We start from the raw sequence: 15,848 nt of genomic DNA, 5'->3' as shown, positions 1-15,848 counted from the left end.
CAATCATTACTCTTAACAGTACTACTAATAAATAACACATAATGTTGATGTTTTTTCAGGTATAGCGCTCAGTACCCTCCCAATGTATCTCAATGAGATATCACCAAAGAGGATCCGTGGGTCTCTGGGTCAGATCACTGCAATACTGATCTGTGTGGGAGTATTTACCGGTCAAGTCTTGGGTTTGCCAGAAATATTTGGAAAGGTAAGAAATACATCTATTTATTCCTTCAATAACCAAAGTGACTTATAGACATCCAACTACATGTTCTTTTATCCTTAAAGTATAAGGGTCCGTTCACACTACGGAATTGGCACCGAAATTTAGTGCGGAAACCGTTTGCGCCGAATACAACCTTGTATCTACTTGAATGGGAGGGCTTGTGCCCCTCCACTCTCCACGCCTCTCCGCTCAAAGAATTGAAATGTGCCGATTCCGTTGTGTAAACGGGCCCTACCTGTCACTTACAGGGACTTTTCAGAATAAGCTGTCTGTGAATGTATATATGAGGAGCAGGACTATATCCGGCCATTCTATCACTAGTATATGCCATTTTTCCCCATGGTTACCACCCTGCCAACTCCTACTATCCTACAGTTTGTGTTATTGCAGTGCACAGTAAGAGTACTAGCAATTATCCGCAACTACCCTAAGTTCTCTTTAGGACTAGTGATATCTCTGTGTGACACAACAAACATCTGACAAACAGTATGGTATGGTATACCAGTATTAGATGGTCTACTTAGTCTGATAGTGGTCTGTCTGGTGGTGCTTAGTGAGTATACACTGTGTAGGAGTATATGTCGTAATCCACAAGTCCCCAAAAGTTTTTTTAGGACTAGTGATATCCCTGTGTGACACAGAAAAAAAAGCATCTGACATACACTACACCAGTATGTTACGATATACTCAGTCAGATAGTGGTACAGTATACTGGTATTGGGTATACAGTGAGTATACACAGTTGTATACTATGCCACAGTTTGCGTTTGCGTTTTTCCACTTTAATTTGACCATTATTTTCAGTCTGCAAAAGTGTATCCATGCACACTTCACCTACTGTTCCCGCTCCATTTCTGTGGTGTGTCCATTACTTTCTGAAGTCTTCAGGTGGACCAGACACCCTCTCCTCTGCCGTGTAGGGGGCTACTGAAAAATAGTTTGAACCTCCAATTGACTTTAATTGTTTTTTTTTTTTTTTTACTCAAATTAAGCATTTGAGTTTAAAAAAAAATCCTGGACACTAGTAACAAGCATTTGAGCATTTTAGTACTTGATCGTCTCCGCCACCGACAACAATATTTTGTACTCTAGATACAATCAGTGCACTGGACCAGTGGTTCAGACCAACAGAACAAATGAGCCCAGGGTTTTGTATTGTTTGCAGAGCCATTAAGGATTATTTATGACAAGCAAGTGTGCATAACACGTAGTCATCAATCAGATATCATACTTTATATTGTGAAATAAACCGTAGATTTCCAAAGCTAATTGCTGATTGTTGCTATTACTCACTTAGTAATTGCTATTTTCTTCATGCCCGGAGTATTTCTTATATGATTGTGATAAGCTGAGGCTTTAATAGGTAGTCCTCCCCCATAAACTATTATTTAAAGGGGTACTCTTTTTCTTTCAAATCCACTGGTGCCAGAGATTTGTAATTTACTTCTATTAATCCCCCCCAAAATTTTCCAGTACTTATCTGCTGCTGTATGTCCTGCAGGAAGTGGTGTATTCTTTCTAGCCTGACAGACTGCTCTATGCTGTCGCCTGTACCAGTTGATTTTTTTTTTTTGCTAGAGAACTCTTTTAAGCAAATTACCAGGTGTAATAATATTCAGCCACAGTAAACAATAATGTGCTAACAACAGAAGTCAAATTAGACTACGCAATAGAGTTTAGTGTTTCAAATACCAAGAACCACATTGGTGCACCAACTTGGACATCCCTCCAACCAAAAGTTTTCCCAGAAACTATTTGTATTTATTTAGAAGTTTCTTTAATGAAAGTTTTGGACTTACCAGTAAAAGCCAAGGTTCAACGATCAGTGTACTTATTCCAAATCTATTGACATTGGACAAAATAAACTCTACTAGTGACTACATTCTGTCAATTTCTGAGCATACATTATTTTTTTTTTTTGTTGATCTCCAAATAACAATCTACAGTATGCTTGGAAGCAGAATGAAAGTAGTCATTAGTAAGCCATGTTCAGTCTATGGAATTTAATGGACTCAGCAAAGGTATGGCATATGTTGAAAACTATTCTGCCAGTATGCTGATGTATACCTCAAATGCAGGCTACATTTCAGATGTGAATATATCCTAATTCTCTAAAAATAAGTATGCATGATGATAATAAAAATAAATAAATATGTTTCTCAGTTTCCCCCCCTATAAGGCTATGTTCCCACGCTGTAAAAGCAAAAGCCGTTCACGCGGAACTTAGCATAAAATGTTATAGGAATGACAAATAAAAATAGAATGAGACATGAAAAGAAAACAAACAAACAAAAATTTCTGGCTAGACATTTTCTTTGACCTCAATCTATAACAGCCAAAGGGTTAAACCGTTTGTATGACATGCCATAAATTTCTACTGTTTGTAAACAAGTTTCCCTCCGAAATGAGGATTTACAGCTGATGGGGATGTAATAGGGAAATGCAGGGAATGACAGATACACATAATGCAGAAGGAGAGATTTGTCAAAATAAGTGAAAGGTTAAATCATCTGTTCTGACAATAATTCTCTAGACTAGAGTATGCCACCCTCTGCATCTCATTACACTGTGCCATAATTCAGATCATGTCAGTAACCGGAGTGGGCGTTATAGCACAGACATCAAACAGCTCAACCCAAAAAATGCTAATATAGTGCGATCCATCCAGCCGCAGGCAGTGATTACATTCACAAAGGCTGGTGAGAGGCCGCTGTCTGATGGAACTGATGGTAATAGAACTTGCTTACATACTTGTCAACTTTATTAAGGAGCATTGGGGAGATTTTGAAGAGGGGAATAAATATTTTCAATAAGCCCTACCTGTTGCCCTTCAGCACATTCCCAAACACTAGGCCTCCTAAATAAATACAGGCCACACACCTGACCCCTGAATAAATTCAGACCACACATTAGATCACCTAAATAAATACACACCATATATCAGATACCTTCAATAAAAATGTAGACCCAGATTAAAACCACTAAATAAAATGTAGACCCCAAAGCAGAACCCCCCTGAAATAGACCCCAGCCCAGCTCTTTATACAGACCCCAGCTTAACACCAGACCATCTGTTTAGACCAGACTCCCACTGTATTTAGAATCCAGACCCCATGTACACATACCCCAGATCAGAATCACCCATGTACAGACCTGAGACCAGAAAATCATCTGTGTACAGAACCCAGACTAAAACCATGTATACAGATCTTAGACAAGACCTTAAACTGTAGTGTCCCCGTACGGGTGGTCCACTAAATTTTATTTCAATAGGTTAAAGTGTGTCTGTCAGGTATCGCACTAAGGGGATAAAGGTGCTATTGGTGTGTTTCCCCACTAGAGGTCTCACTTTGTTTTATAACTGTGTATTTGTTTCTATCAGCACGACTGAAGAAAAAGGGTTAACTTATGTTCTTTGTCTGTTCACTGTTCTGTCCAATCAAAGGTGCAGGTGCCTCACACAGCTGTCCACCAATTACTCTTCTTATCTCTCCTTTACCCACACAGCCCCCCCCCCATGGGAGTTAGCCTTAGTTTTCCCGTATAAAAGAGTGGTTAGTTCCTGATGGGAGGTCTTCCTCAGTTGGTAGATGGTGGGAAGAAACACAGACAAGAGAGAGAGAGAGAGAGAGAGAGAGAGTCCCTGCTGCAGTGAAGCCAGACCTGGCCCAGGCCAGGGCCTTTGTCAGGGACCAGAAACCAGGAGGAGGGGTAACCATCCTCTAGCGTACACCTTGTTCACGCCAGGGATCCTTCTCAGGACAGTTACCACAGCAAGGAACTGATGCCCAGTGAGACAAAGAGCGGGAAAGCTGAAGTATCTTCTTGACTCAAGAATGGCTCTTCTGGGAGGTCTTAGCAAGTCTGCTATGCCGAGTGGTACCTTCCTTTCTACTCTTTAGCTCTGTCACCTGCACCTGCTGAGTTTACTACTGCTGAGTTTACTACTTTTTTGTTGCACCTGCGCCTACACCTTACACTTAGGCTACCCCTTTTCAAGCACAGTGCCCATGTCGCTAGGGGTACTAGAGTGGGTACTACCCCTTCTGGCCACCGTGACGCATGCCCAAGTGAACTCAAGCCCACCTTGCTGTACCATCATCACACAGCAAGGGACACAGCAAAACCAGACCTCCACCTTGAGACTTTTCCTTTATAGAGAGAATAATGATTTACCTGTTTCTTTAGATGTTGTTACCCACATTTCCTGAAATAATACTCTTTCAGGTACAGAGGTATCTTTAGATCCCACATCATCAGTGCCTGGTCTCCTACTGAGCACATAGCTTTTCTGCTATAACCCTGCTGTTCCTATAATTTTTCTAGTATCATGGGTACGTACTTTCATTTTTAACACCTTCCTGCAATGTATTTCCGTTACCTCTTCTTGACTCACTAATGAGGAAGATCAAAGCTGAAATAGAATAGCGTTTGCATATTTACACCGGGCAAAGGGTGATGTGTGTGCTTAACATTATCTCATGTTATCCAGGGAAAGCGTCATCATTAGGAAAAGCAAACCAGAACTTCAGGGCGGCAGAGGCAAATAAAAATCCATTTAGTTTTCTGAACTGAAGATTAATTGGAAACTTGCACTTTACTCATCTTTATGGGGTTATTCCACTAATTAAGATCATATTTAAAAGTCCCATGGAGCTATTGACTGGTATTATAAATTACTTTGCACAGGGCAGGCTGCAGTGCGGTATAACATGGCTCATTGCTCTATTTTCTGCCCACAACTTCTAAAACCCCATGCATGCACTTTGTACATACTTCCCTCCGTCCTGCTGCAAGTTACCTCCAGTCAGTCTACTGCCCGCTCTGGCCCGGCAGAGCTCACTTCAGACATGTATTGCAAACCACTTCTTTGATGTACCATTCCTGCCAAGCTCATCTAGTCCAGCCTCCAAGCTTATTGCAAATCCGGATCTTAAAGCTTATGTACCCCTTAGTTGATAGATATGATACCAGATACTGTTCCTCTAATTTGGAAAGAGCTCAAACTGTCAAAAAAAATCAAAGTTGTGCCTTTAAACTGCCCCTCACTATCACGTGCACCCAGGGGCAGTCTTGGCATTTCTGGGGCCCCAAGCGAAGTCATGTCCGCCCCCTCCCTCGACATGCGCTCTCCCCCCACCCCAGTAGTCCTCTTATAACCCTCCTACCACCATACATACTATTACATATTGCCTCAAAACTGCTCTGAACAAAACAGGAAGATATCACCAATGATGCCATAACATAATACTGCCACACTATGACCCCTATCACTACAAGCCTATAACAGAGTGCAGTTATATCCAGTTATTCATAGGAGGCGTCTTCTCTGATCTTTTACTTCTTTTTCTTTTTCTCTCCATCCAGCCTGGGCCACCTTGAAGTCTTCTCCCGGCTGGGAATCTTCCCTCCAGAATCTGTCAGAGAAATATTTTAGGCTCCAACACATACAGTAGTTAGGTCCCCTGTATCCCCAAATAGTAGTTACACCTCTCAGTGCCCCCACAGATTTAAGGTGTCCCTGTGCCCCCACTTAATAATTAGGTATGTTCTGTGCCCCAGTATAGTAGTAAAGCATATAAGCACTTCTGTGCAGTCCCAATGTGTGCTGCCCCCAGTTATATAGACCGCTTGTGCGCTGCCGCCAGTAGTATATACCGCTTGTGTGCTGCCCCCAGAGTATATATCCCTTGTGTGCTGCCCCCAGTAGATTATACCCCTTGTGTGCTGCCTCCAGTAGTATATAGACCCCCCTGTGTGCTCCCCCAGTTATATATAGACCCCTGTGTGCTCCCCCAGTTATATATAGACCCCTGTGTGCTCCCCCAGTTATACACAGCCCCCCTGTGTGCTCCCCCAGTATACTATATAGTCCCCCGTGTGCTGCCCCCAGTCGTATATACTCCCTGTGCGCTGCCCCAATTGTATATACCTCCTGTGTGCTCACCCCAGTTGTATATACCCCCTGTGTGCTCCCCCCAGTTGTAGTTACCCACTGTGTGCTCCTCCATTAGTATATAGCCCCCCCTGTGTGCTGCCCCCAGTTGTATATACCCCCTGTGTGCTGCCCCAGTTGTATATACCCCCTGTGTGCTCCCCCACTTGTATATAGCCCCCTGTGTGCTTCCCCCCTTTTATAGCCCCACTGTGAGCTCCCCCACTTGTATATAGCCCCCCTGTGTGCTACCCCCATTTATATAGACTCCTTGTGCGCTCCCCCATTTATATAGCCCCCTGTGCGCTCCCCTCATTTATGTAGACCCCCTGTGCGCTCCCCCCATTTATATAGATCCCCTGTGCGCTCCCCCACCGTTTATATAGACCCTCGCTGTGTGCTCTTCCTCCCATATATGTTTTGAAACTGCACAATTATTTAAAGTGTCACTGTCATTTTGAAAAACTTTTGACATGTCATAGAGACATGAAAAAAAGGAAAAAATGGCAGAACCTCTATACCTCTGTTCACATTGCAGGTTGCATGCTGCTTGTGGGTTAAGTATAGACGAAAAAACAGAAAGTGCAACAGCAACACACAGGTGCAAGGGCTTACCGTATATACACCTCCCAGCATACACATGGTAAAAACCTGCTCTGTAGATAATAAAAAATGAGGATCTTAGCAAACTATTTGATCAAACAGAGGGTACCATGTCACCATGTTAAGGTGTCCTCACAGACATGGTTCCTACTTTAGCATTCCTACACTAGCAATGGCCTCTCCTGGGCTAACAATAAGCCTACAACTGGGCAGATAGGATCCAAATAATCTCTTTTTATAGCACCCTTGGGACATGGGTCGAGTGCAAGCCAACAGGAGGCAGCAACACCCCCCACATTCAACAAAGAAAAAGGAAAAAATGGCAGACCCATACCGATTGTGAGAATGAGCTGGGAGAAGACCACGCTAAGCATGATCCACTCCCGGCCTGTGCCATCTGTGCCACCTGTGCCACATGATCGGTCAGACTGATATCATGTGACACAGAGCCGAGAGCTGATGCACTGTAGCTATAGTCCTCTCCCCGCTCATTCTCCTGATTGGTACGGATCTGAACACTCAGACCTGGACCGATGAAAACTTTTGACATGTCTCTATGATATGTCAAATGTTTTTCAAAAAGACAGAGACACTTTAAAAATTTTGTATCCACTGGCACAAGGCTACGCGTGCTGTAGACCAGGCAAATACCTTGCACTTATTTGTGGGACACATGCGTGCAACTTCTTCCTACTTCCAAATTTGGCATCTGCACATTTTTAAACTGGGTGCGACCATTCAATAAATTCTCCATACAGAAGGTAAAAAAGGGGCCTAAAACTAGTTAAATAAATTGCAATTGAGTAGACTCAACAATAAATTCCCCCCATGATGCCTATGATAAAGCCCATTAATGAATACCATACAAAGGCATTTTAGTGCTTGTAAAAGAAATGCATGAAGTAAAATGTCAGGCCTGGACACAAACAAGAATCAGGGGTGAATATTCTTACTCTAACCTCTGGCCATGGAGGTTAGTGGTGGTGTTGTGCATTGTCACCTAGCTCCTTACACTCCCAGAGCCAGGTGCTCTGCAGTTAATAGTCACTAAGCAGGAGACATACACTGAATGCCTTCTGCTCAGTACGTAGTTTGCTTGATGACCTAGCAGTGGTTCCGTAACCTCTTTTTATAGGAATATAATGATAATTCTGGCCAAATTTAAATCCATTTTAATAATGTTGCTCCTTCTCACTACAGTAACCTGCTATAGACCTAGCATAGTCATCAGCAATTACCTATCAGCAGAGTTTGCAGTAGAAAGACTGTTAAAGGCAGGGAACAGTGGTAGTCCGGGCTCCATTTTTGTCACTCTTCTTCTTCCTCTATACGGATCACATAATGAGCTGTGCAGATCGAGTGATTCAGAAATAGAAGTATGAATTAGAGGCTGATCTATCTATAATCTCACATATAATGACAGTACAGTAATGGCTGAAAGTATTCAAGTCCTGAAACAACTGATCCTGAAAGTGATAAAGAAAATCATATTTCTAGAATAAAATATAAGCGAAGACTGAGGAGATTTTACCTCGTCTTACTCAGAAAAGAGGATTTTATAATAAATAAATATAAACTGCAGGGAGTTCATATTTTTATGGCGAGAAATAAGTGTGGCTTCATAAAACAGCGGCTGAGGTTGTAATACAGACAATAACAGGTTTAGGGAAATTCATTAAGTAGTCCAATGTGTAAAATAAAAAGTTTTCATTACACAATTGCAGGTTTAGTGTTTGCTCAGCAGCTGCCAATCATCATCAGTGTTGTCTGTTCTACTGAAAATACTATTACAGCAGGTGTAGCTTATTGTGGAGTCCCACCATGGGTGTTACTATTGGTTACACCCTTTGCAAAAGCCTGTACTTGTAAGTCTAAGTGGTAATGTAGTAGTACCAGAGTTTTGCCACAAGATGTTGTTGTCGTATGTGTATTCAGATATTAAAAAGTGAAGTAAGCAAAAGGGTTTGTTTGTGTACCACATGGATCTGCACACCAATGAGAGTTTTTTCTCCTCTTCGCTTATAATCTCTCTCTTTACTTCTATATATGCACTCCTCACCCACTAACAGCCCACCTTACATGCGCTGTAGGAAGGAAGTCACATGGGTAGAGGAAGTGTAGGGTTTTTTGCCTTTGGATTCTGTAGAGGAAGGACGCAAGCTAGAACGCTCTCTACAGCAGTCAAGATGGGCCCTGGCTCCTGGCAGGTCCCCATTCTAAGTTGTGCAGTCTAGATGTAGACCAGAGCACATGCAGCTAGATACAGTTTTCTCTCAAGTAACCTCACTCCACACTATGCAGTGTTAAGCTTCCACAAGAGAGGACAAGTCAGGGATCATCCAAATCCACAAGGAGGAACACAGTGCAGGACAGTTTCCACAAAGAAGTAAGGAACTGATCCGGATAGAGCAAAGTTGCTAGAATCCCATGAACTCTATTTCGCAGCGCGGGTGTAAGCAGGGAACCCTCAGCATTCCTCTAATCCCAGGTAACAAGGTCTGGGGCTCATGTCACAGTCTAGGACAGGTTACTGTCAGGGCCTGTGGAATAGTTTAACCCAGGAGCATCCGTCAGAATGGGAGGCTGGAGAGCCATTAAAGAAGGAAAAAAAGAAAATATAGCAAATACCGTCCTGGTAAAGTTGAGGTCGTTTAGCCAATGCCAGTGACGGTATCGGTATTTTCGCGATATATCGCCCAGCCCTAGTGTGTGCACATAGCCTAAGACAGTAATTCTAGCACTGGGTATTTTTAAATGGTGTTTGCCATTAGGGACTAATAACATAATAGTATGGACGTTTCTAGACACAGAGATACCAATTATGTTTTTGTAATTTTTTTGTAGATTAAAATTTTTTACTGGAAATTGGAAATTGGAAATTTTACTTTTTATTGGAAATATTGTTCCTGTTTTTATGGGTTTTTTTCATTTACACATTAAGGCTGGGTTTACACTATGTATATTTGAGGCTGTATTTGGTCCTCATAGCAACCAAAACCAGGAGTGGATTGAAAACACAGAAAGGATCTGTTCACATAATGTTGCAATTGAGTGGATGGCTGCCATATAACAGTAAATAACTTCCATTATTTCAATACAACAGCCGTTGTTTTAAAATAACAGCACATATTTGCCATTAAATGACGGCCATCCACTCAATTACAACATTATGTGAACATAGCCTTTCTGTGTTTTCAATCCACTCCTTGTTTTGGTTGCTATACAGCCTCAAACATACAGCCACAAATATACGTAGTGTGAACATAGCCTTAAAGTCTTGCTAATATGGGACAAAAGTTTACAGTATTTATTGAGGTCATTAAGTTCTCTGTGTTTCCACCTACAGTATATTGTCCATTGTGCAGTTTCAATGCAAAAGCTATTAATATATGGAAAGTGTATTGAGGCACACTGTAGGGAAGGTGAATGGCTGTTACAGGTATCAGGTGACTCTGTAAATGACTAATTATAATCATTTGAGTGCATATAATGAAGGATTGGCTATGTGAATCTATTTTTGGCCCTGTAGGAGTTGAGATATAATTCAAAGTCTTTGTTTGTAATTTTGAAAAGTTCTTTCCTATAGAAGATTATGAATCTCCTACTCATACTGCTTTTTTTTTCTTCTAATTAAGTATATGGTAATTACTGATTCAAAGAATATTTACTTATGAAAACTTTATATAAAGCTGTTCATAGTACAATCTCTGAAAGTGTAAATCTCTGAAATGTGTATATGCACACGCAAAATCAGTTCCATTTGACATCTAACAAAGACCTAAAATTCCTGTTACTGTATTCTTCCTTGGATTATAATGAAAAGCAACACCTCTATGTAGATAGTACAGGATCCACCATTCTTAAAAAGTGATGTGTATGCTGCCGGGATAAGGGAACACCAATTCTGGTGCAGACACATGAGTACATCTAGACTGTAATTGTGTATTGTAAATTTAGTGCATCTCTAGATAAAACGATTCAATTTTATGCTTCGATTTGTTGGATGTTTGAGCCACACCCCCTTTTAAGCAAGCCACACCCACATTTAAACCACTCCATTGTTTGATAAGGCTGCCCTTACCCCTTAACCTGTAACCTAACCCAATTCAAGTATAAACCAGACCTCTAACCATGAGGTCGTCTCAACCCCTGTAAACATTTACAGTACCTCATGGTTTTCCTAACTACCGCAGACACAGGCTTTTACCTCGAGCCAAACAGCTGCTTGACTCTAAACCACCTAAGTAGTTACCTGTGCTCTAATCTTTATAATCCCTGTTTCATGGAGGCCATAAACATGGAAGCCAAACCCAGTGATAGCCAGTCCTAAGGAGTCCAGAACCCACCAACCCACTAGCTTCCCTCCCTCCACTTCCATGCCCACTCAACTGCCATCCAACTTCAAGGTCCCCTTCCCCCCCCCCAAAAAAAAAAATAAATAAATAAAAAAACTGGGCCATCCCTAAATAAATAAATAAAAACTCACAGGAAAAAAAACATTAAAGGGAGGGCGGGTGATAGATGTTCCTCCAGTGGTCTATTCCTAACAAAATGGCTGTAGACACCCCTTGCATACTCCCTAAATAAAACCTAGGCCCCCTCCTACCCATACTCTATTTCCTCTTTTAACAGTCACCCCCCCTTCATCACTTTAGCCTTGGGCTAAACCCCTGTTTTCCCACACCCCCTGGCCTGGCAAATCTCTGTCATGAGGGGCTACCTAGGCTGTGCCCCAGCTTGTCCCCACTTTATTGACATGCGCATGGTTTATATTGCAGAAAACCCTACATTGCAGTGTCAACTCTAGTGCTTATAGATCTCAGTCTTTGAGAATATTAGAGATGAGCGAATTTACAGTAATACGTCTCCCAGTTTCCCAGGACTGGGTCCATCTTTTCCCAGCACCTGGGGAGGAGCAGCACGGAGCAGCAGCCAGTTAAAAGACAGCCGGCTGAGGAGGAGATTTTAGAGCTCAAAGCACTTTGCTTCGTTATTACTGTAAATTCGCTCATCTCTAGAGAATATAATAATTCCCTAATAACTCCTTATCTAATATCTTCCTTTACATGTTTCAGGAATCCCTCTGGCCCTGTTTGTTTGGGTTTATCCTGATTCCTGCCGTGATACAGGTTGCGTTTTTGCCATTTTTTCCAGAAAGTCCTCGATATCTTTTACTACAAAAGCAAGATACAAAGAAAGCTGAAAAAGGTATGTTACCGTAAGTAAAGTTAATGTGAGGTGAGGCGTGTAAAATACTTAGGATTCATCCATACATACTGTCATGGCAGCTGTTATGATAAGTGTCAAGTACCCATTATTTCTCACAATACTATTGGAAATACACAAATACTAAACGCTATCATTTTCAGCAACTCTGTAACATATATCACAATGGACAGCTGTCTAGTCCTTGTATAGAGACATTTCTATAACTTTTTTTTTTTTAATGCTTCTTCAGGGGTTACATTAAAGGAGTATTTAAGTAAAAAAAAATTTTAGAAAATGAAAAGTAGAAGATCGCGATTGGTCCAACCTCTGTACCCCCGCCAATCTCTGTATCTTCTGTATTATTCATTCCTATGGAGCGACACAAAGAGCAGAGTATGCCGGAAGGCTCTTTCTGTCGCTCCATAGGAATGAATAGAGTCGTGGGTCACGAGCCGTACCCGCAGCTCTATTCATAACACAGAGACCGGGGTCCAAAACAGAGATCGGTGGGGGGTACAGAGGTCGGACCCCCATGATCTCCTACTGATCTAGGTTAATTTTTCCTGGAACCCCTCTTCAATTGTATCTTTTGATAGGTCATCAATTCTTAAATGGTTGGGAGCGGGCATCCTAAATAAGGCTGAGCTACAGCACCAGGCACAGCCTTTCGTCCTCACAGTGATTAATGAGGGTCCCAGGTTGAGTTGAGCAAATATATTTTTTTAGAATCAAGTTTTACTTATAAATTAGTCAGGTTCGGCAGGGACTTGCACATAGACCTTGGGGCACATTTATCAAGACCAGCATACTTGTACGCCAGTCTTAAATGAAGTCCTGTTCCCATACAGTTGAATAGATTTACTAAGAGGCACACAGCTCTTATTAATTCCGGCAGGACCTGTGTCCGCTGCATGGTGGGTGCAGATATTTACACCTGCTTCAGAGCAGGTGTAGATTTCTTCCATGATTGACACCTTTTGCAGGTGTAAACTATATGAAAAAAAAGTCAGAAGCAGGGAGAGGCCATGCCTCCTCCCCGTCTTGTCATGCCCCCCTGTCTGCCCATCAGGTGAGTGGGGCTTAAGCTACGTAAAAGGTGTAGATTTTTTGTGCAAATTGGGTGGTTTTCACAAACATCTACCCCTTTTCCGTGGTGTATGCCACAATTTTCAATTTTCCTCTACTCTACGGTGAGGGATTACAAATGAATTTACAGCAAGTTAATCTTTTAAATATAGCCATACAATAGCCAGATATAGTTTTGTAAAGGGCTCACACATTTTTTTTACCACCTACCAGCTTTTTTTATTACAAAGCCAGCTTTTTTTATTTACATTACAAAGAATAATTAAAAAAAAAAAATCAGTAATCAAGATTATCTTATGAAAATAGCGATAACGCTACTAGGAATAAAGATACGGTTTTATTAATGGTTCACGAATATTTTTCCAACCTACCTTCTATTCTATTCTATTCAAGGTTACAAAAGGGACATTAAAAAAATAGTAATGAAATTCATCTATTGTAAGTAGTGAAACCATTGCTACGGGCACAGATAAGATTTTATTAAAATGCTGCACAGGTTTTTACAAGCTCACACTCTTTTCTATTTTTCTACGTTATATAGAAGAATTACAAATAAAATATTCTGTAATCCATTTAATGTGGTGAAAATCCCCTTGCTATGGGCAAAGATAAGACATCATACTATAGCAATCACTCCCTGGCTGGCTGCCCCTTCCCCTTTTTAACATATAAGGTTTTAAATACCTGTGCGAAACCTTAGTAAAAGTTTACCTATTGCATTGGGGTCACAAATTTCACCCAAAAGTTTTATATTAAAGGAGAAGTCTGACACTGGTAACAATTTTTAAAAAGACAGGGGCAGGGGAGGAAGGTAACAAGCTGTCATTACTCACCTGTCCCCGTGGCTTTCTAGCGCTGGATCGCCACGCCGGGACCCCCTGCCAGGCTCTGGGATCTCTTCTGAACCAAAGATGCTGTTGATGCTGCCCACTCAGTCAGTAATTGGGGCAGGACACCGCTCCAGTCACTGACTGGCTGAGTGCGCAATCAAAACACAGGTCGGCATCTACCGCTGCATCGTGACTTCATCAAGACTCGGGGGAAAATGCATTCCATCAGGGGTCCGGAGCCTGCAGGTCACCTAGAGCGATAAGTAGTGTTTGATTATTATGTTCCCCCCTGCCAGCTGCCAGTTTTTTGAAATGGCCAGACTTCTTCTTTAAAGCCACTCTGTACCCACAATCTGACCCTCCCCAATCTGCTTCTACCTTCAGATAGCTGCTTATAATCCAAGATCTGTCCTGACCTGTCCAACTTTTAAACCTGCAGTCCTTTGTCAAATTGGCATGGCCTAGTGTGTCTGTGCATTAGGCTTGCACCGCCTTTCTGTCCCTCCTCCCCGCCCTCTTCACCATTAGGAATGCTCCAGGTTTTCTCCTATTCATCACCTGTCTGAACACTGCACATGTGCTGGATCGTTAAGGCACCTGTGCAGTTTTCAGACAAGTGAGGAATAGGAGAAGTAATGCCCAGGGGCATTCCTAATGGTGAAGAGGGCAGGGAGGAGGGACGGAGAGGCGGTGCAGGCCTAGGGCATAGAAATCCTAGGCCACGCCAATGTGACACAGGGCTGCAAGTTTAAAAGTTGTTTTAAGAACAATAACTGCATCACCTGCCAAATGGACCCCAGGACAGATCTTGGTCTTGGATTAAAAGCAGCTATCCAACGGTTCAAGTTGTTTGGGGAGGGGGGTCAGATTGTGGATACAGAGTCGCTTTAAGCCCTTATAGGGCCATGTACATTGAAAAATTAAAAAGCGCTATAGCTCTTAGAAGGCAAAAGGGAATAGAAAAAATAATAGCAGCTCAGCCTTCCCTTCCCTGTTGAATGGCTTTTGCACAGGTTACAGAGTGTTTACAAACCTGCCCCCTACAAAGAACAGCGTCTGGAGACGTTCATTTGAACAATACTTTCTTCAATAAATGATAATAGATGATTTTCTGAGAGCACAAATCCTCTTTAATCCAATATCAGAATAAGCTTTTTTTCTAAACCTGACAATCCCAACAAATGTGACTTTCTGGTGTGGACATGCCCTAACTGCAAGCAATTCAGTCCCTTTAAAAATACTAATGCTCCCTACTGTTCATTATCTAACATGAAAAGCATTACACTTATTCCCATTTTTGCCTTACATTTTCTGTTAGACTGTCTCAATAATAATGCTGGAGAGCCATGACGTTCTGGATAACTGTGATGGTGTCAACTTAGTAAATGAGCCACTAGCTTTCCAGCTCCTAATATACAGGAGTTCTTTGTTGCTAGTGTCCTATTACTGATGATAGTATTCTGCTAACAGCACCATATACAGAGAATGATTGTGGTAATAGAAGTAATGGAACACACGACTTGAAATGAAAATGTATTAAATTGACAATGAACATTCCATGTTTTAGACTTTCTTGTTCCTACTATTTGCTTCCTATTAATGCATAACAGATTTTCCTGACTCAAAAAAAAATTCTTTCTGTTCTGGGTGAGAGTGCAATGTAAAATGGGTAAAAAATAATGCATGCTGAAATGCATATGTATGCTTATGTATTTTTGCTGGTTTTCATTAAAAGTATCTTCCGCCCATTTCTAGTCTAGTTTAGTAAATTTTAAACACAAATATAACGAATAATAATATTTAATAATATATAATAAATAACGAATAATAATAATTTACAAAGGCCTTTTCATTCAAATTTCAACTGTTTTAGTTCAGAAGTTACCTACTTCCTATACTGTTATGTTAAAGCTACTGTGGAGCTGCAGCTCAGTTATGGTCACATGGTCATCTGCAAACAGGA

At 41.5% G+C, this 15,848-nt stretch overlaps 1 protein-coding gene across 2 annotated transcripts in view; it reads left to right on the top strand.

Annotated features, from left to right (window-relative positions):
- The window catches only part of LOC138797362 (solute carrier family 2, facilitated glucose transporter member 9-like), a 111,240-nt gene that overhangs the window by 17,270 nt on the left and 78,122 nt on the right, over positions 1-15,848 (top strand). For both annotated transcript variants that reach the window (XM_069977407.1, XM_069977408.1), the window contains 2 exons: positions 60-205; positions 11,837-11,969. In XM_069977407.1, coding sequence (XP_069833508.1) covers positions 60-205; positions 11,837-11,969 — 279 coding nt within the window. The remainder of the gene's footprint in view (positions 1-59; positions 206-11,836; positions 11,970-15,848) is intronic.

Source organism: Dendropsophus ebraccatus, chromosome 7, assembly GCF_027789765.1.
Source record: "Dendropsophus ebraccatus isolate aDenEbr1 chromosome 7, aDenEbr1.pat, whole genome shotgun sequence".
NCBI lineage: Eukaryota > Metazoa > Chordata > Amphibia > Anura > Hylidae > Dendropsophus > Dendropsophus ebraccatus.
The sequence above is the reverse complement of the archived record's forward strand: the minus strand, read 5'-3'. Positions and strand labels throughout refer to the sequence as shown.